Source organism: Magnolia sinica, chromosome 4, assembly GCF_029962835.1.
Source record: "Magnolia sinica isolate HGM2019 chromosome 4, MsV1, whole genome shotgun sequence".
NCBI classification, from domain to species: Eukaryota; Viridiplantae; Streptophyta; class Magnoliopsida; order Magnoliales; family Magnoliaceae; genus Magnolia; species Magnolia sinica.
The window spans coordinates 79,268,371-79,293,572 of record NC_080576.1 but is presented as its reverse complement, the minus strand read 5'-3'; the positions used below and the strand labels follow the sequence as shown (position 1 = coordinate 79,293,572).

Genomic DNA, 25,202 nt, shown 5'->3' with positions numbered 1-25,202 from the left:
CTCTTGATGATTATCCTTCCACAACAGAATATTATACTTTTTTCAGAAAAAAATCTTGTTACATAGAAGGCCAAGAAGCAAACTATTGTTGTGTGAACTAGTGCACATATTGAGTATCGAACTATGGCAAATACTATATGTGCATTCTTGTGGCTAAATTTTTTTATTGTGGAGTTAAATTTTCCAATGAGCACACCTGTAACCATGTATTGTGGCAATCATATTGCCATTTATATTGCTTCCAATCTCCATTTTCATGAATGCCAAAAATAAATTGAAGTTGATTGTCATTTTATTTGTCAAAAAGTTGTTGTTTGTGTAGTTTCTACTCCATATGTCACTTCTATTGAATAACTCAATGCTATATTCACTAACTCTTTCAATTGAAATAAGACGGCATATTTAAGACAAGATGGACATGATTGATATTTACGCCTTAGGTAGCTTGAGGGGGAGTGTTGACATAATTAGGTTATATCCCTCTAGGCCATGGGTCATCCCTTCTACTTAGATCTGACTTGGGCTATAGGCCTCTTATTTTTCTTTTATTTTTGTTCCATTTTTATAATTTTCTCTGCGTTTCATTTATATAATTTTTTTATTCACTTATTATATAAAAAAAGATAGATGTCTAAGTTTCTTTATGAGTTTCTTTTCTTTCCAAGTTCTTTCTTTCATCTAACAATTTCAAATTACAATTGGAAAGAAGGAGAAATTGAATGAGATTGGATAACTCCTACCTCATCCACCTTCTCTTATCCCTCCTTTAGGAGGGAAGGAGGGTTCTCTAGTTAATCTCATTCAAAAGTTATAAGTTTCCAGAGAGAATAGAAAGAGAAAATATACTCATATTCCATCTATCTAGCCGCCATCTTAATTGTAGAATGAGAAGGGTGATAAGAGACACTGTTTCATAGTGGTTAGGTGAATCTCTAACCATTCACAATCCATCTTTGACTTTTGCAAAGGTCTCAAGATCATGTAAATTGTCAAATCCTTTGGGCCCAGCCATTTGAGCTAACCTTCACTAAGTTCTCGAATGCTTTCATTTCTAGTTTATCCTTCCTCGTCTTGCCATTGATCTATCTCAATATCCCCATTTCAGCTACACATCTTGTGAACAAGTTCCTTATATGCCCAACATTCTGTCTCACAAAGCATGGTTGGTCTTATAACTATTATTGGATAATCTTTACACTTTTCTTTTCCCACAGTCCAAACAAGTCCTTCAGTTTCTTGTGTATCAATATAATCGTTGGCTGATATAATACAATCTATCTAGCCACTGTTGATTGGGGCTTGCCGACAGACCCACTTGCAACTTCACTGCAATGTGCTCGTCCAGGGAGGGTCCATCTGAGGGGCCATGATCCATGCCCTCTACCTCAGAATGTGGGCTCATCTTCATATACACTTAAAGGGCATGTTTGGTAGATGCCCAATAATGAGTTCATCTCATTTCAGTCGATCATAAAAGCCATTATTAGGGATTATGTTTCGTTTTTGGTAAGGGTTAAAGATAATCTTGATCATTAACAATCATGACCTCTAATATACAACTATGATTAACTAAAATGAGATGAACTTATTTTTAAGTGTCCACCAATCATGCCCGAATAAAGTTTCAACAATGGCAGTAAAAAATAATCTGGTGTGCTACTCCAAACTGCATTCCATATCAGCGAAAGAGTTGTTGAAAATAAATAATTAGAAAGCTCATCAGTTAGAATTAAAAATACAAACACCTCTCACTGAAACTTGGAAAGATATCAAATCAATCAATGGATCAATCATCCCCTTTACACCAACTGAAAAATGTGAATATCAGCCCAGTAACTAGAAGGGCTCATGTGAATATCAGCCCAGCAACTAGAAGGGCTCATGTGAATATCAGCCCAGCAACTAAGGGCTCAAAAGAGAGAACACAATTAGAGAGAGTTGAGCTGAATGGACTAAATTCAGAGATGCATGTACACAAACATCAAACTGTTATGGAACAAAGATTTTCAAAGACTGTTCTGATGTTAGGCCTCTCATTTACAGGGAGAATACACCCAAGGGATATGGCAAGCACTTCATCCATTGCTTTTGGAGCTTCCTCCACACCAGCAATGTCTCTGTCAAAGCAATCAATTCCTCGCCCTTCATCGGCACACAGCCGGACCCAATCTGTAAGATCGACTGCGCCCGATTGACCTGAGATTATGTCACCGGCACTTCTTCTAGTTAACAGCTCCATCAAAATCACCCCAAATGCGTACACATCAGCTTTGAATGACGGGAATGGCTTGCTTGCAGTGGCAAGCTCTGGAGCCCGGTATCCAAGTGCACCCAAGTTCAGTATCTGCTCTGCAGTGCCGCTAGGCGTCATAAGACGGTGGAGACCGTAATCTGTCAGCCGCGCTGTAAGATCAGGGCCGTCCAGTAGTATATTTGTTGGCTTCAGATTCCCATGAGGCAGACCTCTATCATGGTGGAGGTAATACAAACACCGAGCAACATCGATTGCAATTTTCAGTCTTTGGCTGAATGACAAAGGGGAGTATCTTCTAGGAGTAGTCTCTGAAAAGGAAGATAGAGCATCAAATCTTCGAGTGAATAGAATGCTCTATGTAGATACAACAACACATAAAAATCAGCTTGAGGCTTCACCTGCCTATGAGCATGTACTAGAGAGTATAGCATAACTATTAAGGAAAGCAGCAATATGACATGAACTGATTATGGGATTGGTATTCACCTCAGTTTATCAAGCTGAAGCCATATAAAACTGCTATTATCATGTAATCAACATCCTCCAACAAAGAAAATTCAAATCTAAGAAACATTATAATTTGTTGATTTAGACCATTGTGCGTTCCATCACCCAACAGACCAACTTGCATCTTTGTAACGATCAGAACTTTGTAGGTTAAAATGACATTAGTTGGAATTTTACTTTTTAATGCTTAACTTCAAGGTCATGCTAAATTGGTTGTTTATCAAATGAAACTGGTTCTATCTTTAATTTTTTTTTTCACATAATCAGGAAACCCTATCAAGAATAAGATGTTGGAACATAGGTTAGGGTTATTCAGAAGATTAATAGAAGAAGGCAAGTGGAATCTTGGAGCAGAGCCTGCAAACCATGCACAGATATGGCTGATTGCATAAAAGAGCAACTATATTCAACGTCAATTCATATCATTTATAAATCTAAGAAATGGATTAGAAGTGGAAGATTTGATTTTTAAACAGGGGGATTTTGTATGGTTTTTTTTTTTTTTTTTCCAAAATTTTCAATTTTTTTTTTTTGGAAAACTCAAGTGTTGTTATCAGTATCGACTAACGTTGATACATCATCTGTACAATGCGATACATTTCAATACAATGCAATACAATGATAATATCATTGATCTCCAATTGCCCCACAACTTCCTGTGTGTTTCGTATCGTTGAGGTGTGATATCTATAATATCAGCCGATATTATCGATATCTGCAAACTTTGCCAAAGGGTAAGAGATTTATGGATTGGTGACAAGTGGCACAATCTTATTTGTGATAATATCGTTGATCTCCAAAAGTCCTGCAACTTCCTGTGTGTTTCGTATCGTTGAGATGTGATATCTATAATATCAGCCGATATCATCGATATCTGAAAACTTTGCCAAAGGGTAAGAGATTTATGGATGGGTGACAAGTGGCACAATCTTAATTGTCAATTGAGTGAGTTGGATGTAAATTGAGGCAGTCCTAAGGGTTATTAGGGTGGAGGGAAGGTGCTAGGAACCTTCTAGGAGTTTGGGCATTGGAAGGATGGGATTCAAACACTTGTAAACATCCTAGAGTTTGGGCAGGGGTAGAATTGGCATTTCACTAACCAACGTGGTTGGGGGGTATGTTTTGCAAAAAGATAATAGGTTACAATCAAACTAAGGCTCCTAGAGGTATTCTAGTAAAAAGTGGGGCAAAGGATCAAAGAAAAATAGAAAAAAGAAATTTGATTTTGGGTTTCCATGCAAGGACAAAATGGTCGTTTTTTAAATTGTTTGCTACACACAGTCCAGCCTGCTCACTTCTCAGTTTTTTAATCAAACCTTGGTGCTCAACCATTGGATTTGGATTATTTATGGCTCGATGGAAAGCTAATTTGATGGACTACTTAATGGCTTAGATTTAAGGTTGAAGTTCCTTGGGGCTAGGAAGATATGGGGTCTGCAAGTTGGGTCAATTTCCTGTTCTGCAACAGCCAACTGATCCTAGACACTATTTGGTTTTTCGATCATCACTTGGCACCTGTAGATTGAATTGAGCTGAAATGGGCTTATTTGAAAGTTTAGTGATGAACTACAAGATGGACCCCTAGATCAAGGTAATTGGGGATGGGAAGCGCAAGAAATCAAAGCACAAAGTTGGGGCCGTTAAAAGTGTTGCAATTCAATGTGTCCATTGTGTTTTCACCCAAATAATAATAATAATAATAATAATAAAGATAAAGATGTTGGCAACAACCTGAGATAGGCTGGGTCACACAACTCTTGGATTAACCTAGGCTGAGAAGAAGATTTGGTTGAGGTTCGGGTTCGGGACTTTAGGTTAGGCTAGGCTTAAGTTTGGTGATAATGAGCAATGTTTTAAATATCGACGATATCGGCCGATATATCCCACGATATATCTTGTATCCCACTTGTGCGATACGAAATGCACAGATAGTGCTGATACATCCCACATGTTCGATCTAGTGAACATTTTCAATTTATGATCCCTTTTTTGTTGAAATTATGTTAAATTAATGTCAAATGGTTACAAATCCATTGGTTCTTCATGTTTTGCATGGAAAATCATGGAGTTGGATCTTTGATTTCGATATCCATTGCTTCTTCATGTTCTCCATTTTTATTTTTATTTTGAAATTTTCCTTCAACCAACTGTCAATTGAGACTAATTTCGAAGTATTTAGGAGTATTTGATGAAATGATCATCGCATACACTCTAATTTTGAAATTTTGGGTGTAAGTGGTCCGATTTGGGGAAAATTCAAAATTTCCCCAATTTCTCCCAAATTGCTTGCAATGATACACTACAAACATGAAATCAAGCATGTATGAGGGCTGATCTACTGATTTGTTAAGTCCTTGTCAATTTTCAAAAAATAAAAATCATTTCTTAATTAAAATTTATTTAAAATTTTATTAAAATATTTTATATATAAAATTTCCCTTCAACCAACTGTCAATTGAGACTAATTTCATAGTATTTATGAGTGTTTGATGAAATGATCATCACATACACTTTAAATGTTATGCATTCAATTTGAATATAGTTGCATTAGTTCAATCAGACAGTGCATAGATTAGGACCCTATACAAAGGAAACATATTATGTGCACTTCTTTTTTGAGATGTTATGATTTAGAAGTATATATTAAGGTCTTTTTTAACAATTCATGAAATTTCATTGAAAACTTCAACCATTTCCCCAATGTTTCCCAAAAAGTGCGATAAATTACCCGATATAAACGATATATCCCATGCGATAACCACTATGTATCTGTATCCCAAGGATGCGATACATAACGCGATACCGATATTTTGAACACTGATAATGGGTACTAGGGTGAAATTCTGCTGGTTCAGGATTCAATGGGTACAAGATCCTCCTCAATGGTAGCTGGGTTAATTGCTTAAATAGTCCATTAATTGGAGTGTCCACAACCATCCTTTTGAAAAGATGGTATCCTCAAAATGTTCCTCTTAACTGAATGATAGAGCAATCAACGCAATGTACTTCAATCAGTATTAATGGAGAAGTAATGGCATTCCATTCTTTGTTAGATCACTAATATTGTAGCATAGGTTGTTTCAGTGTATACTGGATCGGTACAAAGTATCCTTCTCCTGACACAACAAATTTAAAATAAATAAATAAATAAGCTTTTGCACACCATGCAAACATGGTTCCGTGTAAAGTACGCAACGCCCTCTAGCTGAGGAATGTAGTCGTGCACCCATCAAGATTGAGCTATAAAGGGAGTCAAACAAGGTGCTATTTTGCTTTGTTGTTTCTTTTAATAAAGTTCTTAGTTGTTGATCACAACAAGGAAACATAATAATAATAATAATAATAATAATAACTCCAATAGACAAGTCTCAAAAGAAAGCTTGATAAAGCCTGGAAAGGGAAATAGTATAGAAAGCAAAGAAGAATTAGCCTGTAGTTTATATATAAGTGTGCTCATGTGATATCGACACCACCACTTGTGATGGTATTGGGCAGCTATGGGGCCCACATCACCTGTACATCAGATCCACCCTGTCCATTAGAGATGCACCCATCGACATTAGGCAATGGGGCCAAAAATTAGCCTGAATGGAAACTCAGGTGGACAACACCAAAGGAACGGTTGGGAGGGAACGCCCAACCAATCAGATCTTCCCCATTGTTTGTTGGACCCATCGCATTGTGTATAAGCACTCTAATCCATTCATCAGACGTACCCCACTATGATAAAGGGACACCAAGAATCAGGCCATTCCCAAACCCAGGTGGGCCACCACCACATGAATTTAGACATGTCAGGCATGATTTTACATTGTTTCCCTTTGTTGCGGCCCAACCAAGCCTTGGATCTGCCTGATTTTGGGTTTCTACGGTAAGCATGAAGGGCGAACATAATGGACTGTGGATTACATGCACAGTTGATTACAGCCAAATTTGTGAAACAACTGGCACCAGATGAGTGCACCTCACACACACACATAGAGGGAGTCCATATTCTAAAGTCTTGACACAATGGAAGTTTCTATATTGTTGACCTCTGTGGGGCCCACCATGGAGTATTGAAGTGTGCATCAAATCCAGTCTGTCCATGCGGTGTACCCTTCAATATTAGGCCATGGGATAAAAAATCAGCCCAATCTGAATCTCAAGTGGGCCATGCCACAGGGAGTAATTGGGAGTGGACACCTACCCATTAAAACCTTCCTATCTTTTTGTGGCGGTCATCCTGCTGTGTATATGCCATCCAAGCAACTCATCAAATGCACTTCACCAAGATGAAGAGACCCACAAATAAGGAAGAACTCACGTGGGGCACACCAAGTGAATTTAAAGGTTTTAAGCATTATATTACATCACTCCAAATGGTGTGGCCCACACGTGTCATATTGGCTTGATTTTTGGGCTCTAGGGTGAACATAAGGCAGCACACATAATGGACAGGGTAAACCTAACACACATCATGGTGGAGCGCACGCAAAGTTGACACTACAAGAACCTTACCACAACAGGATTTTATTATTACTATTATTGTTGTTGTTGTTGTTGTTGTTGTTGTTGTTGTTATGTTAGGGGGGGAGCGCAGTGATCACCTGGTGTCGACATTACCATAACTTATGATAACGTCAACCATTGTGGGCCCATGGTGAGACGTGCATGACGTATATTTTCTCCATCATGTGTGTTGCCTCAAGCTCACCCTAGAGGCTAAAAAATCAGCCGATCAGACACTTAAGTGGACACAACTAAGGTTATGGTGTGCAATCATGCCTAAAATCTCCAAATTCATTGTCTGGCTCACCTAAGTTTTGGAATGACCTGATCTTTGGTGCATCCCTCTGGACTGGTGGGGTGCATTTGATGAATGGATTGGATGGCATATACACAACACCATGGGCCCCACAAAAGTATGGAACATTTTATAGGGCAGGTGTAGCCTCTCAACTGTTCCGTGGTGTGGCCCACCTGAAGTTTTGATCCAGCTGATTTTTATCATTATACTTACGGCCTAACATCGAAGGGCATGCCTGATCGACAGGTTCAATATGATGCAAACATTATGGAGTACTGACAGTGTCTACTCTATATGTGCGTATATATTTTTATGTATATGCATATATGTATGTCAACATGTGTATATATGCAAATATACATATATGTATGTACATCTGTGTTTATATGGGGGCCCATGTGATATGTGCATCGGATCCACCCTACCCATTGGGGTCGCCCATTGATGTTAGGCCATGGGGCCAAAAATCAGCCCAAACAGAAACTCAAGTGGGAGACACCTAAGGGGCAGTTGGGAGTGTATGCCTAACTAATAAAACCTCCCCGAAGATTTGTGGGGCTCACCATATTGTGTATATGTCATCCAAGCCATTCATCAAGCGCTCCACCATGATGAAAAGAGAAAAAAACTGGGGCATTCTAAAACTTAGGTGGGCCACACCACATGAATTTAGATGTCTTAGGCATGATTAGACATTGTTCCATATCGTTTGGCCACACAACACCACCTGATCACATAGCATCAACATTACTGTAACTTACAACAACGTCAACCTTTGTGGGCCCATCGTGATACATGCATGATATATGTTCCATCCATCAGGTGTGCTGCCTCAGGTTCACTCCGGAGACCAAAAACCAGGCCAATCATATGCTTAGGCGGACACAATGTTTTAAATATCAACGATATTGGCCGATATATCCAACGAAATATCTTGTATCCCACTTATGTGATACGAAATGCCATAGGCAGTGCCGATATATCCCACATGTTTGATCCAGTGAGCACTTTCAATTTTTGATTCCTTTTTTTTTTGTTGAAATTATTCTAAATCAGTGTCAAATGGTTATGAATCCATTGATTCTTCATGTTTTGTATCAAAAATCATGGAGTTGGAGCTTTAATATCGATATCCATTGGTTCTTCATGTTCTCCATTTTTTTTTCAAAATTTTACTTCAATCAGCTGTCAATTGAGACTAATTTCGAAGTATTTAGGAGTATTTGATGAAATGATCATCACATACACACTAATTTCGAAATACAAGTGTAAGTGGTCTAATTTGGGAAATTTTGGAGAAAATTGGAAATTTCCTCAATTTCTCCCAAATTGCTTGCAATGTTGCATTCCACACATGAAATCAAGCACGTATGAGGGCTGATATACTGATTTGTTAAATCCTTGTCAATTTTCAGAAAATAAAAATCATTTTTTATTAAAAATTAATAAAAATATTAAATATAATTATTTTTTTGAAATTTCCCTTCAACCATCTGTCAATTGAGACTAATTTCAAAGTATTTGGGAGTGTTTGATGTAATAATAATCAAATACACTCCAAATGTTATGCATTCAATTTGAATATAGTTGCATTAGTTCAGTTAGACAACACATAGCTTAGGACCCTATACAAAGGAAGCCTACTATGTGCACTTATTTTTTGAGATTTTATGATTTAAAAGTGTGTATTAATGTCTTTTTTAACAATCCCTGAAGTTTCATTGAAAAAATCAACTATTTTTCTAACGTTTCCCCATGTTTCCCAAAAAGTGCGATTCATTACCCGATACAAATGATATATCATGTGTGATAACTGATACGTATCTGTATCCCAAGGATGCAATACGTAACGCGATACCGATATTTCGAACACTGGGTGGACATAATTAAGGAAACAATGTGAAAACACACCTAAAATCTCCAAATTCACTTGGTCACTTGGTGTGGCTCACCCGCATTTTGGAATGACCTGATCTTTAGTGTCCCTTCATACTGGTGGGGTGCACTTGATTAATCGATTGGATGGCATATACAGAACACCATGGGCCCTGCAAACAGTGTGGAACATTTTATTGGTCAGGTGTAACCTCCCAACTGTTCCCTGTAGTGTGGCCCACTTGAATTTTCAATTTAGCTGATTTTTGGCCCCATGGCCTAACATCTGAGAGGGCATAACTTATGTACAGGGTTGTTATGATGCAAGCATTATGGTGTAATGGTGGTGACAGTGTCTACACAACATGTGTATACGTATACGCATATGTATATATGCAAATATACATGTGTGTGCGTGTGTGCAGGGGGGCCACATGATGTGTGCATCAGATCCACCCTGCCCATTGATGTCAGGCCATGGGGCCAAAACCAGCACAAACAAAAATTAATGGGCGACACCCAAGGGGACAGTTGGGAGGGTATGCCTAAACAAAGGTTTGTGGGACCCACCATATTGTGGATATGCCATCCGAGTTATTCATTGAATGCTCCAACACAATATCAGACCATTCTAAAACTTAGGTGGGCCACATCACATGAATTTAGAGGTTTTAGGCATGATTTGACAGTTTCCTGTCTTGTGGCCCAATTGAGTTTTGGATCGGCATAATTTTTTGGATCTATTGTGAACATGAGGGGCCAACACAATGGATGGGGCTGGTTTAGATGAACATATCATGTGGCAAAGCAATAGCCTGAAACAACCACAAGTAGCGCCAGTACCAGTGCCTATGAACTTGCTAAAAAAACAAGCATGCATGCATACATACACATGTACATGAACAGATGCATGCACAACACATACACACACATATGGGAAGCTATATGGGATGTTCTAACCTACAAGTAATTGTAAATGCAATTAATTGGGGTGTGGGGCCATCCGTGGTGTGTGTATGGATTCCAACGGATCTCACATTGTTGCCCCGTATGATACTAGGATGTCCCCAAGCATGCTGAACCAACCATCATGTGGGCTACCACATGAACACGCACGCATACACATTGCACAAACGCAAACAGGGATACACATGTCCACATGGTTGGACATTAAGTTACAATCCAACCAATGGATAAGTTTCAACCTGAACCATTTGGACACTAAGTTACTATCTGGCCAGTGGATAAGTTCCAGCCTATCATGTGCGTGCGAAATCAAACCCACTAAATAAGTTGGCCCCACCATGTCAGTCAACTCATGCAAAAATCATCCTAATCCACTCTAAAGGTACCCCACACCATAGGAAAGGATGGATAGCCCCCAAGGTTTAAATACTGGTTTGGTGTGCTGAATCGATCAACACTGAAACCAATGTGTACAGTTCGTGTCATCTGATATGGGCCAAGATGCCCTGTTCAGTCAAAATTAGATGGTCATGATTTTAATCACTGAGATCTTAGAAACGCATCATCCATAACCAGTCCCGCAACTTTACGGTTTGGATGGCCATATGCAAGTGCCACATGTGAGATTCGAAGAAGGATGAATCACCACTATGGTCTAACACTCCTACTTCAAAGTATACATGATTAGAGGTTGGGATTGTTCAACCAATTTGATTTTGGGACCGTGATTCCAAAAAGTGTGTTCCACAATTTAGTCAGCTTATTAGGTGTTAGTTGACGCATTAGGGTCTGCAGGGGAAATTTTGCTTTGCTGGAATGCCGACAAATGGAATAAGGTGGGTTCTGTTGCTAGCTCCTTTTCCTTGTCTATTTTGTTGAGGGGTGTTTCAAATGGATTCCAGTGGATTTTTTCAGGAGTTTACAGGCCGTGTTCTTACAGCGTTTGAGACCAGTTTTGGGACGAACTCGATGGCAACAGTCAGAGGTGGGTGGACCTGTTGGTGCATTGGAGGAGATTTCAATGCTGTTCAGTTTAATTTTGGGAAATCGAGGGGTGACCTGGTGTCTAGAAGTATGAAGAACTTCTCTGACTGGGTGGCCCGGCATGAGCTTGTTGATTTGCCTCTTGAGGGACCTAAATATACGTGGTCTAATGGGCAATCAGACGCGACAATTTCTTGGTTGGACAGATTTCTGATTTCTTCAGATTGGGTGGATCGATATCCGTTGGTGAGTCAGCAGGTTTGCCAAGGATTGGATCGGACCATTGTCCAATCGCTATCAAAGTGCCTGAAGACGATTGGGGTCCCAAACTTGAAGCATCGTGGCTAGAGATTGCTGGTTTCGAAGAGCTAATAGCGGAGTTGTGGTCCTTTTCTGTGGATGGTTTTGCTGGGTTTTGCTTGAGTAGAAAATTCAAAATTCTCGAAGATAAAATTAACAGCCAAAGAGAGAGAGAGAGAGAGAGAGAGAGAGAGAGAGAGAGAGAGATGGTTTTGCTGGGTTTTGCTTGAGTAGAAAATTCAAAATTCCAGAAGATAAAATTAACAGCCAGAGAGAGAGAGAGAGAGGCGTTAGGTGCTCAGGAGGCTGAATTCGATTCCATGGCGGAACAGATTATGGAACTTGATCTTCTCGAGGAAAGCAATAGTCTCTCACCAAAAGGCAGAATCAAAAGAGAAGAACTGTAATTGAAATATGCTCAAGCGCTCTAAAGAGGAAAAAATTAAATGGAGTCAACGATCAAGGGCCTTGCGGTTAAAAGAGCCAACGCCCAAGCTCAAGCTAACAGAATCTCCACTTTGATGGTTAATGGATCGAGAATTTTGGATAAGAGTTAGATCTATGAGTCTATTGTTCAGTTTTACTCCAGCCTTCTTTCTAGGGAGAATTGGAAGCGGCTGAGATTGGAAAATCTTGATTTCCATCAGCTATCCAACAACAATATATCTTTCTCAGAAGCACCTTTCTTGGAGGAAGAGGTCCGTGTGGCCTTAGGTTCTATGTGCGGACAAAAAGCCCTGGGCCCCAATGGTTTCCCTTTGTTATTTTATCAAAAGTTTTGGCATATTATAAAAAAGGGTGTTGTGGATTTCATAGCAGATCTTTTTCATCGTAGTTGTCTATCCAAAGAGCTTGGGGCCTTGTTTATTGCTCTTGTTCCAAAAGTTAAAGGGGCAGCTCAACTCAAAGATTTCAGTCCAACAAGCCTCATAGGTGGCCCCTATAAACTTTTGGCCAAGATTCTTGCTTTCAAAGGAGTTCTAAAGTCATCTAGGACTTCCAAGGTGCATTTGTGGCAAGTAGGCAGATTCTGGACCGCGCTCTCATAGCCCATGAATGTATTGATACCAAATTTAAGGAGAAGAGGAACGGCCTAGTGTGCAAGTTGGATGTGGAAAAGGTGTATGAACATGTCGATTGGGATTTTCTAGATTATATGATCTGGAGATTGGGTTGCAACCCTCAGTGTTCGAAGTATCGGTATCGCTACAAGTTTCGCTGGCCAGGGATACGGAAACAATATCGATATCATCGATAATATCGCTGATAACCGGAAATGTGGGGAAACATGGGAAAAACGATGAAATATTTAGCAAAACTTTAGGAGACGTTAAAATGTACATATTTGTATATTTAGAAAAAAAAAATTGCAAAAGGAATGCATACATAACAAGTTTCCATTTAATGGGGCCTTAAAAGCATGTTCTGTTGTAAGAAATCAGTCCAACCATCACATCCAGTCTATTTAACCATCCAACCTTCCATCCAAACATCCATCGATATTGCAAAATATCAACAACACATGATATTTCACCATGTTGCAATATCGATAAGATCGAGATATTATCAATATTATCAATGACAAATTGAACACTACATACAACCATGTGCCCATGAAAAGAAAAACTGAAATAAAAATATTTCTAATAAACAAAATTTTGATTATATCAATACGTTGGTGATATTATTGAAATATCGCCGATATACTTATAATACAAGCATTACCTAGACTTTACATAGTCGAAAACATTGGCGATACATTGGCGATATTGACGCATTGGCAATACAAGCGACACGTAGAATTTACATAGTTGAAAATATTGGCAATTATATTAACGATATTGATACATTGGTGATACTTAGCGATACATTGCTAATATCTGAAATTTCTGATACTACCAATGTTATCAGTATTGCTACCAGTGTTATCAGTATCGCTGAGCTGGAGATAAAGATAATATCATAGATATTTCGGTAATATCGAAGATAATTCGAACACTAGCGACCCTAAGTGGAGAAGATGGATGAAGGCTTGTGTTCAATCCATGTCTTTCTCCATTCTGGTTAACAGATCATCGAAAGGTTACTTCAAGGCATCAAGAGGTCTAGATAGGGGGATCCTTTGTCTCTATATTTGTTCGTTGTTATTGAGGAAGCTTTTAGCATGATGCTTCGCAATGGAGAGGGGAATGGGCTTTTCTGTGGATTCAAGACTCATTGAATGGTTACCAGATCAATCATCTTCAGTATGCCGATTATACATTTCTTTTCTATGATGCGAAGGAGACTTCAGTTGATAACCTTTGAAAATTAATTGTATGTTTTGAAGTTGTGTCGAGTTTAAAAATTAATGTGGCCCAATCTGAACTATTGGGGATTCATATTCGCGATGAAGATCTTCACCGCCTTGCGAGCATCTTTGGATGCAAACTAGGTTCTTTTCTGTCGACATATTTAGGGCTTTCCTTATGCATAGGAAAACCAATTAAGCATCTTTGGGACCACAAAAGAATAGAGGAAACTTGCTTCTTGGAAGTGCCGCTATCTTTCTATAGTAATCAAGACAGCTTTTTCTAATATTCTTGTGCATTTCATATCTTTGTTTAAATGCCTCAAAGAGGTGATGGACATGCTTGATAAGATGAGGGATTCTTCTGGAAAAGCACTTCGGATGGTAGAAAGTTTCTCTTCTGAAGTGGTCCAATGTAAGCCGATTCAAGATTTGGGGGGAGGGCTATTAGAGGTTTGGGAGATATGAATTTGGCTCAGTTGAGTTGGGATGATCGTAGGAGTGAATAGGAAATGATAGAAGAGGAGATAATAAGAGAGATATGAGAAGAGAGTTTTGAAGGGGAAAAAAAAAAAAAAAAAGGATTTGTGTGTTAGGTCTAAAAAAGCCCTAAAACCCTCATTTTATTATAACGTTGTAGCACAAATACATACTACTCCTCAGGAGAACAGAACATTGTGTACATGCACATACAAACAAAATACCCACTCTCTATATTCCCCCTCAAGTTGGAGCATTGATTTTGATCATGCCCAACTTGCCAGTGATACGATAAAGAGCATCCAAACTAAGAGATTTAGTGAGAACATCAGCTAATTGCTTGTCAGAGTGAACAAAATGAGCTGCAATTTCCTTGTTAGCAACTTTTTCCCGAATAAAATGACAATCAATCTCAATGTGCTTCATGTGCTCATGAAAGGAAGGGGATCCATAACTATAATTTGTTCCCAAACACTGATGCTCGGAATTAAGGCCAGAGAGGAATTGTATGCTTTGAGTATCTTCACGTTGCTTCCATGCATGATCATAATCTCTTGTAAAATATGAGGGAAGGGGTTGATAGAGATCTAGCTCATCCCGCATACCCCAAAGGGTTGAAACTTGTAAATATCATAGATCAACTTTGAATTTTTTTTGAAACTTGCAAATATCATAGATCAACTTAAAAACTTAAGATATATTATGTGCCTCAAAATACATGTCATAGAGGGTGTCCGAGATTCTATAAGTCAAGGCCAAGAACATGAAAAAATTGCTCATAGTGGAGTCCATACTATTAAGTAGCCAAGTCATGACTTGGAAGTTCTCTTTGGTTCAAGTCTTAAAATTCCCACCTGAAGGATCTGAAAATTCATCCAATATGTAGGAAGGTCTATCTCTACCCTCTAAAAACAACTTCACGGATTGAGCACATTAACTGTGGTAATTAACATGGAATTTCATTTTGAAGATCCCACACTGAATCCAGAAGAAATTGTCCCCCATAAGGGTCCACGAAGAAGAAACCCAAGCAAAAACAACTCAATGGAGGCACACACTATACAAGAGTCGCATATTCACACAAATTTGAGTTCCAAATGAGGGCTTAGGGTTTCCAAAACAATCTTAGAACTGAAAAAACACCATCAAGAATCAGAAATAAACTTGAATCAGGTGTGAAGACATCACATCACACACACCAAGAACATTCACCTAGACAAACACCAAAGGTTCTAGTGTACGTTTAGAACCCCTATGACCCCAAAAAGGGTCAGCCGGACCACCCTTGGCCTCACAACTCATCAACATCCTTCCCTAAATGAAAAATAACATCTTGGACAGTCAAATAGGGTAAAACTGATCCATCATGTGAAGAAAACCTTCACCGATTTGAGCAGAATCATAGAAAAACGAAGATTGGGGATTTCTTTGTTGGATGAAATGTCGGATGAAAAAAGTGTCCCAGACTCCCAAACGTACCTTAGACGAGCTCCAAAATTCCCACAAAAATCTTCTAAAATCAAGAAGCTTCAAACCATGTTCTTCCCAGTCGAAAATAATCCATACGGATTGTACAGTGCTAACGTCAACACGCTCATGTAGCTCCGATCAATTCAAAAGGTTCACTCTTACCAAGTTGAGTTTGGATGATCCTAGGAGTGAATAGGAAAGTAGAGGAGATGAGATGATGATGATGATGAGAGAGAGAGAGAGAGAGAGAGAGAGAGATACCAAGTTGAGTTTCGATGATCTTAGGAGTGAATAGGAAAGTAGAGGAGATGAGATGATGATGATGAGAGAGAGAGAGAGAGAGTTTTGAAGAAAAGGGGGTTTGTGCATTAGGTCCCAAAAAACCTTAACAACCTTTATTATTATAATGCTATGGCTCAAATACATACTCCTCAAGAGAGCAGAACATTGTGTACATGCACATACCCAAAAATACATGCATAAAAAATACCCACTCTATACGCTCTTCTTGGTAAATGGATTTGGGGATTCAAGTCGGACAAGGGGAGGTTATGGAGGGAAATTGTTGCTAGTAAATACGAGATTCAAGAGGGAGATTGGTTTGTGAAGATTTCTTCACTTTATAGATCTTCCCAAGTTTGGAAAGTGATCAAGACATCAAAACATCTTTTTAGATGGAGAATTGCTTTTTTCTTTGGGTGACAGTCATTGCATTCATTTTTGGGTAGATATTTGGTGTGGAGATTGCACTATTCAAGAGTCAAGACCAATTCCCGAGAGTGGCAAGGCTTGCTCCTGAGCAATTCATTCTTGTGGCAAAATGTTATTTTGTGGTTGGTGCCTCTGTGGTTTGGAATCCCCCTCGTCAAAGGCATGTGATGTATGAGGAGTTAACTTACTAGACTGTTGGCCCATCCATTGAGCGCTTCCCCTTCCCCTTCTTAATTAGATCCGTTGATTTGGCTAGGTCACCCTTCCGAAAAGTTCTTTGTTCGTTTCATTCTTTTTTTAAGTGTTTAGGTGAGGAACATACCTTTTCATTCCCACCTCACTCCTTTCATTGTTGGTTCTACGAATCTCCTCCTATCCTAGATTTGTGGTCTTTGTTTAGCCTGTGGGGCATAAAAGAAATCTCACCATGGACAACCTCCAAAGGAGAGATTTGATTTTACCTAATATGTGTTTGATGTGCAAGGAGAACACGGGGTCGATCGATCATTTGTTCTTGCATTGCTTCTTTGCTTTTAAAGTTTGGGCTCACTTCTTACACTTGCTTCATATGGAATTATGGATTGGGTTATGCCGAAGTCAGCTGAAGATTTCACGTGGGCTTGGCATGGCAAAGTAGTGGGCAAAGCTGAAAAAAGCTAAGTGGAAATTGATTCTGATGGGGGTTTTCTAGGCTATCTGAGGAGCTAGAAATGCTTGATGCTCTCAGAATGAAATTATGGGGGTAGAGGATGTTATCAGGCGGATTGACGGGCTTGTGTCAAGTTGGGTTGTCTATGTAAAAGCCGGTGTGCCCGGGAATCTATTCGTTGCCTTTTAGTGCAGTGTGGGGTTGTATTCTTTTCCCACTTTGCACGTTGTTTATAAAAATTTTGTAATCTTTCAAAACAAAAACAATTTAGTCAGCTTAATTTGAGTTAATGTGTGACATGTGTACAATTTCTAAGTGCATGTATCAAGTATCATTTTCTGCCAGGTTATCAAATAACTAAACCCAAAAAGTCAAATTCACCATATGCAGATGTTGCAGTCACATCAAAAGGTACAGCAGTTCATGTACAGTTGTTCCTGGAACAAAAATCACATATCATATACACGCCATCACATTGAGAACTTTATAGCGCCATCTTCATGTATGTGTGGCATCTAAACCATGCATCATGTGCGCTCTCCTTTGATGCTAAAACACTCCAAATTCAGGCTGATGCAAAGCTTATGTGGGCCACAAAAAGGAAACTATGTAAACATGTGGCTTTAAACTCTAAATTCATATGGTGTGGGTCCCCTGAGTTTTGGATCAATATGATATTTTTGAGTCCCCTTATCTTGATAGGATGCACCTTATGATGGGTTGGATGTGTACATAGACACAACAGTGAGCCCCAAACGCAGTTGCAAAATTTTCTGTGGTGGTCTCTCTCCCATTGTTCCCACTTTTGAGGCCCACCTAAGTTCATTTTTTGGACCGAAATTTGCCCAATTGGCTCATCAGATGAATGGAGTGGATCGCTATTAAACCTCATGTGGGCTCCATACAGTTGAACCTAATGAGGTAGGAGTGAGTCATCGAATACAGGATTGACTCGATCAAATCGTCTTGACTCATCCAAGTCGACCAAATATAAGTTGATTTAGTGTTTTTTTCTCTTTTCTTTTCTTTTTCCTTTTTGTGTGTGTGCGCACGTGCGTGGGTGGTGTGGCGGTGGTGGTAGTGGTGGGAGGAGGGGAACATATCGCCACCCTCCAATACCGGTACATGTCAGGCAATGCATTCTTAGTTTGAATGATAATTTAAACCTTGATAGTGATTAATATGATATAAAAAATAAAAAATAAAATAAAAATAAAAAAGGTGCACGCATTGCCACTTGATGAGTGGAATGGGGCTGATTGTTACACAGGGTGATCCTCATGGTGGGTACGTGTACATACGTGCATGTGCCTACGTGCATGCATACCTACATACAGACATACATAAGAGAAGTTGCATTAAAACGGCCATTCAAATATGCTATATGCTACGACATAGTTCGTATAAATTAAGCCAAAGGTGGTCTTACCATAAAGATGGAGTGCCAAGCTATCTCCATTGATATAGTCTGCTAGAATTAGCCTTTCCTGTTCCCTTGGTCCCCAATAGTAGCCTCTTAATGAAACAATGTTCGGATGTCTGATAGTTCCGATTCTTTTGACTTCCTTGGCAAATTCCTTCTTCCGTTTCACAAGGCCTACTCGCAACCACTTTACCGTCAACATGTGGCCACTATCTAAGGTAGCTTTATATGAAGTCCCATGGCTGCTTCTACCAAGAACTTCTGCAGGAGCACGAGATAGTTCCTCAGCTGTGAATACTAGTGAACTGTCTAGGAAAAACAGTTCTCCAGCCAATCGATCTGGTGAATAGACACTTAACACCACAGGCTGCTCAGACACAACTGACTCAATAAAATGGGGCGAGGAGGACATTGGGGAACCTGGAGAGGACTTCAGTCCCATGGTTGAAAGACCATTATCTGGGCCTGCTTCTTTTGCCTTGGGAAGACCGGGTTCTGCAATCTCAGTTACATACTCCTTCTGCCTGGGCATCGATGATCTAGCATCCGAAGGTAGCAACTGATCATTTGAAAAACGCAATGAAATTGGAGCAGGACCAGTGTTTTTGTGAAAGCTGAAAATATTAGGACGAGTGAATCTCCTCAACTTAACATCTCCTTCTGTATTATGACTACAAAATCCATTTCTTCCATGAAGTTCTTGCAACTGTGTCCTATAATAAGCTAGTAAAACAAAGACAATCATCATGATGGCTGCAACAGTGCCAACAATGATTACGACTTTGAAACTAGACCTCGAAGGATGATGCTTCCCCCCATTGTACATTCCAGAACCATTGCTCCCTGACTGTAGTAAAGGTATGCCATCGGGGAAGCTCAGTAAGTCGTTCCCAGGACGGAAAGAGGTACTCGGAAATGTCCTTAAATTTTCAGGAATAAGACCTGATAGATTATTGAGAGACACATTGAATACTTTTAGACTTGGTGAAAGCCCATTGGGGATCTTTCCGGTGAAATTGTTGCTAGACAGATCAAGATACTCCAAACCACTAAGCTTGCTGATTTCACTCGGTATGTGCCCTGATAAAAGATTCTTCCCAAGGTTGAGAAATTTAAGCCTCTCCATGTTTCCTATTTCTGGAGGCAAAGCACCAGTTAATGAGTTAGAAGAGAGATCAAGAGACTCCATGTGCGAATGGGAAGTTTGACTTAATGATTCAATTGACTCTGATCTCTGAAGAGGAATCTTTCCTGTTAAGTGATTTCCTGAAAGATCCAGATTTGTCAAGGTCAGTGATGTGAAGAAGCTACTCGGTATTGGTCCTTGAAGTTTGTTAAGGCTAAGGTCAATACTCGTCAACTTTGGGGAGATTCCTATTACATCAGGAAGAACACCTGCTAAAGAGTTATTTCTGATCTTGATGGAAATCAGACTCCCAAATTGAGAAGTCGCATTTGTAAAGCTTCCAGACAAAGCATTTGAACTCAGATCAATAACCTCCAAAATATCTCCCCAACTCTGCATTGCAGATATGTCACCATCAATCATATTTCTACTCAAATCCACTATTGTACAGCCTCCCAAAGTAGAAGGCAATGAACCTGATAGTGCATTTGATGAAAGATTCAAAAGCTTCAAACTTGTAGAGTTGATAATGTGTATAGAACCTGCAAAAGTATAAAAAATAAAAATAAAAATAAAGAAAAAAGAGAACGGACATGGCATCTCTTAGGAGGGGGAATTAAAAACTGCCAAACATGGAAAATCATCACTAATGAAAGAACATAGAATCAAGACCACTAATGCATACCACCAGATCTGAAGGTTCTTAACCAATATGCATAAAAAAGAACGACATATTCATCATCATCAAAGCCTTATCCCAATTAATTAGGTCGGTTACATGAATCCTTTTCCACCATTCCACTCTAAGGGCCAGATCTTCAGTTTTAGAGATAAACTAAAATAGTAATGCAAGAGGACTCAATTGAGGCTCCATTCCATGCTAAGGCTAGAAAAAATAGAATTGATGCAAGTTGGTCCAACTTGCGAGTGCATACACGCAGGACCAAAATGGGCCCCGCATGATCACACATGTGCCACACGAGTGGCTGTTTGACATTCAAGTAGTCACCTTATGTTTTTCTTTTGTAATAAGAGGAAAAGACCAAAATATTCTCAATGTGTGAAGTAACTCATAAGCGAGGGCATTTTAGGTACTTCCCATAGCATTAGTGTTTCCCTTTTGTAAGCCTATGTAAGGCAGTCCTCTCGGACTTGTGATGGTATCTTCTTTATTATCAGGAAAAAAAAAGGTTGGCGATATTATTGAAATATCGTCAATACACTTATGATACAAGCATTACCTAGAATTTACATAGTCGAAAATAGTGACGATACATTGACGATATTGATGCATTGGCAATACAATCAACACTTAGAATTTACATAGTTGGAAATATTGGCGATTACATTAGCGATATTGATACGTTGGCAATACTTAGTGATACATTGCTAATACCTGGAATTTCTGATACTACCATCATAATTGGTATCGCTACCAATGTTATCGGTATCACTGAGCTGGAGATAAAGATAATATCAGAGATATTTTGATAATATCGGAGATAATTTGAACACTGTTCAATTCGGTGAACTTTTTTTTTCGATCCCTTTTTTCCTATAAATCATGTTAAATCAATGTCAAATTGTTACAAATCCATGATTTTTCATGTTTTACATGGTATAAAAAATCATGGATTGGGAACTTCGATTTCGAGATTTGGAGGAGAAGGACCGAGTTGCGGAAAACTGAAAAAAAAAAAAAAAATCAAAATCAAACATGTAACCTAATCTAGTGATTCTTCTTTTGCTTTTGAATGTATTGCTTGTGTTTCCACATGTCTTCTTACATTTATAAATTATATGAATAGACTTTGAATATATTTAAAGAAAACCCATTATGTGCACTTGTTTTTTGTAATGTTTGGATTTGTAAGTGTGTATTGATGTCTTTTTTAACAATCACTGAAATTCCGTTGAAAAATTCAACCAATTTCCAATGTTTCCCCATGTTTCCAACAACAACGATACATTAAGTGATACAACTGATATATCCCATGCGATAACCGATACATATCTGTATCCCAAGGGTGTGCGATACGCAACACGATACCGATATTTCGAACATTGTTTTTCCTTACATATGTATGGACATAAGTAGATACATATATACATACGTACCTACATATGTACATACGTATGCACTAAGGAGAAGGAATCATAAAATATCCATCAAGACAGTGGATAAAGGTCTCCATACAGCTTGATAGTCTATAGAGCCCTTAGCTAATACATCCTAGGAAGTTAACTACCTCAACACCTGCTTAAAATGGAGGGATGAAGCTCCATATTGGATATCAATATTGTAGACAACAGACAATCTCTACACTGTTTTAGTATTACAATTGCTGCCATCCCAAAGAGGACATGTTTCTGAATCAACTACAGTAATTAAATGCCCCCCTAAAAGGAATTCCTGAAAAGATACATTCCAATGCTGATTTTTTTTTTAATGGCTTCAGATTGCATTTACTTATGCAAGAGATAATCAACAATACCTGCCGGACAAAGATAACAAGTGTAATAATTCAATTATTGTCTCTCACAACACCCGCTAAACAGAAATCCCTGGGTTACACAACTACCATCCACCAAATTCTTGGATAACTGGGATCCAGAGCCTACTGGCAAAGAGAAAAATATAAAGATGCAAAGAAGGAAAGAAAGAAAGAAAGAAAAGAATAAGGCCAAAAGCGACAACATGAAACATTCCATTAAGGAGAACTAGATCCTTAATGTGTACTAGATGAGGCTATATAACGAACAGAATCTCTGGATTTTTTTCCTAGTGACTTACTGTTATTCTGTCAGATTAATCACTTATTTGGTTTTAAACATAGATTGGAGTAACATCCAATGCATTACAAATGAAAGCCCGCTGCCTCCTATAAAACGGAGAGGCAATGCGAGCAAGGTGAGATTTGGGAACGAGCCATTGACAATGAGATATCAGTTCTTTGTTTTGTAGTCTCTTTAGCAGTTATCGATGTGATATCTGTGGGTCCAAGCCTGTGTCTCAGTGGTAGATAGAGTGCGTTTCAACATTGAGGTCTCGGGCTCGAGCCCATACTTGCCCATCAAAAAAGGAGGGAGGGGATCGCTGCAAAAATGAAGGAACTGATATTGCCCAATCAATCATATTGTGAAGCTGGATCATTTCCATGTTGACATTTTCCATCTTTGCAAAACTTTCACTTTTGTTTAGTGTACAAGCATGTTTTCACTCTTGTGTAAGTGCAAGTATTGGTTAGTGTTTCCTTTAGGTTAGCTTGGTAGTGGATTACCCATGAACACCATACCCATCTTGTTTATGTATTTAATGGCTGCAAAGTCCAAGTTCCAACAGCAGAGCATATCTCAATTGCAACATAGCAGGGCAGATGAATTCCTGTAGCTTATCATGATACATGTGACTGGTTCGTGCATTTCATAAAATGTATTTTCCATATCTATTCTATCTTTTTGGATTAACAACCATCGCAGGTGAAAAATAATTTGATATCACAGTAACTATAAAGTTAATAATAATTTGGCAAAACAGATAGAAAATCAACTCATAATAGTCCACCCACCCAAACACAATGCAATAAAATTGAAGTTATGAGCAGACATCAAGCATTTACTTGGTTTCTCATACATACAAAAAAATTATCATACAGAAATCAAGTCCTCCACGAGTTGGATTCAAAAATTCAATATCAAATAATTGACAACAAAAGGCCAGCAAAGCATAACACAACTGATGCATTGCTTCTCCCAAGAACTTTGTGCAAAACAACAATATGTACATTAAAGACGTATATGCACTTAAAATCATTGGCAATTTCTTTACCTGAAAATCCATTGCTGCTGAGATCCAGTTCTTCCAGCTGCATGGAACTCCCAAAGAGCTCAGGTGGTATAGATCCATCGAGCAGATTGTTTCCAACCCACAAAACCCGAAGGGATGGCAATGGATCAAACGAAGGAAGCTGCCCCCTTATCTGATTTTGACTCACATCCAAAACTTCCAAGTTCCGAAACATCTGCATCGAACCATCCTTAAAGAACTCCCCATCCAGCCCATTGTGACTCAAATTCAAATACCGAACGGTATTTACTAAGCTGGAAATATTCTGTGGATCCAAAGAAAGCCTGCCATTGAAGTGATTACCGCTGATATCGACATATTCTGTATTCCGAAGCTCCGACAACAGAATCCCAACATCACCTGCAATCCCATTCGAATGCAAATCCAGAAATTTCAGCTGCTGGAGATTCTGGATTCCACTCGGGATCCATCCAGTGAAATTATTCAATGATAGATTGAGATACCCCAGACCCCAGAGCTCCATGATCCGAGCTGGGATTGGACCGTAGAATTGGTTCCCTGATAGATCCAAATGCTGCAGAGAAGTAACCGTTCCGATGGCAGGGACGAGGCGGCCAGTGAAAGAATTGCCTGAGAGGCTGAGATTCCTCAGCATTTTCAGTCCATTCAAGGTGGAGAACTTCAAATCGCCGACCAAGCCCAATCCATCCAGTACAATGGCGGAGACAGAAGCGCTGGCTTCATCACAGACAATCCCATGCCAGCTGCTAGGGCAGCCGTTGGATCCGATGGAAGACCGGTCCCATGAGCTGAAGACACGGCCCGAGGGATCGGAGTGGATACCTTTCTTGAATTCGAGGAGGGATCGAACGTCGGAGGCGGAAGAGATGAGATCTTCAGGTAGAACAGCAACAAAGAGAAGGGAAAAGAGATAGAGAAGGAGATGGAGATGCATTTCTCTTCAGAACGAGGAAACCCTGACCCTAGAAATCATGGAGAGAGAGAGAGAGAGAGAGAGAGAGAGAGAGAGAGAGATGGGAAGTGGGAAGTGGAAACTGAAAAGAAGGAGAAAAGGAGAAGTAGGGTTTTTATACTCTGAGAGAGAGAGAGTTTCCGTTACAGTGGCGGTTTGGTTGGTGGGGTTTGAGTAAAGAGAAGAACTTTAATAATCTGGCAGAATGTGACGGATGATACGCAGGCTCTTTTAAATTATTTAACGATTGCAAACTTGGCATGTGAGTAGCCAAATTAGACAATCTAAATTAGAATATCTAACGTAGATGTGTCATGAACCAAAAATAAAGGTTATTTGATAATCTGACTATCGGATGCTGGACATTTATTGGAGGGTTAAAATTTAAAAATTAACGGTCCTATTTGCACAAATAAGTTCCCTCAAATCAAGGGATATAATTGTTCAACCAATCTGATCTTGAGATTTTGATCTGGAAACAGTGGGATGCACAATCTAGTCGGTTTCATTTGAGTTAATATATGACGTGTCAATGATTTCTGAGTGCCTGCGTATCAAGGGCATACGCAGCCTGAGTAGCATGAAACACCGCTTGAG

The 25,202-nt window shown here is 39.1% G+C and overlaps 1 protein-coding gene across 1 annotated transcript; it reads right to left on the bottom strand.

The window, feature by feature from the left end:
• Positions 1-1,723: 1,723 nt before the first annotated feature.
• Positions 1,724-24,727, bottom strand: LOC131243265 (probable inactive receptor kinase At5g10020). Its single transcript, XM_058242478.1, has 3 exons — positions 23,654-24,727; positions 18,705-20,366; positions 1,724-2,562 (listed from the first exon to the last, which is right to left on the bottom strand). The coding sequence occupies exons 1-3, from the start codon at positions 24,585-24,587 to the stop codon at positions 1,982-1,984; spliced, it is 3,177 nt and encodes a 1,058-aa protein (XP_058098461.1). The 5' UTR covers positions 24,588-24,727; the 3' UTR covers positions 1,724-1,981.
• Between the last annotated feature and the right edge of the window lie 475 nt (positions 24,728-25,202).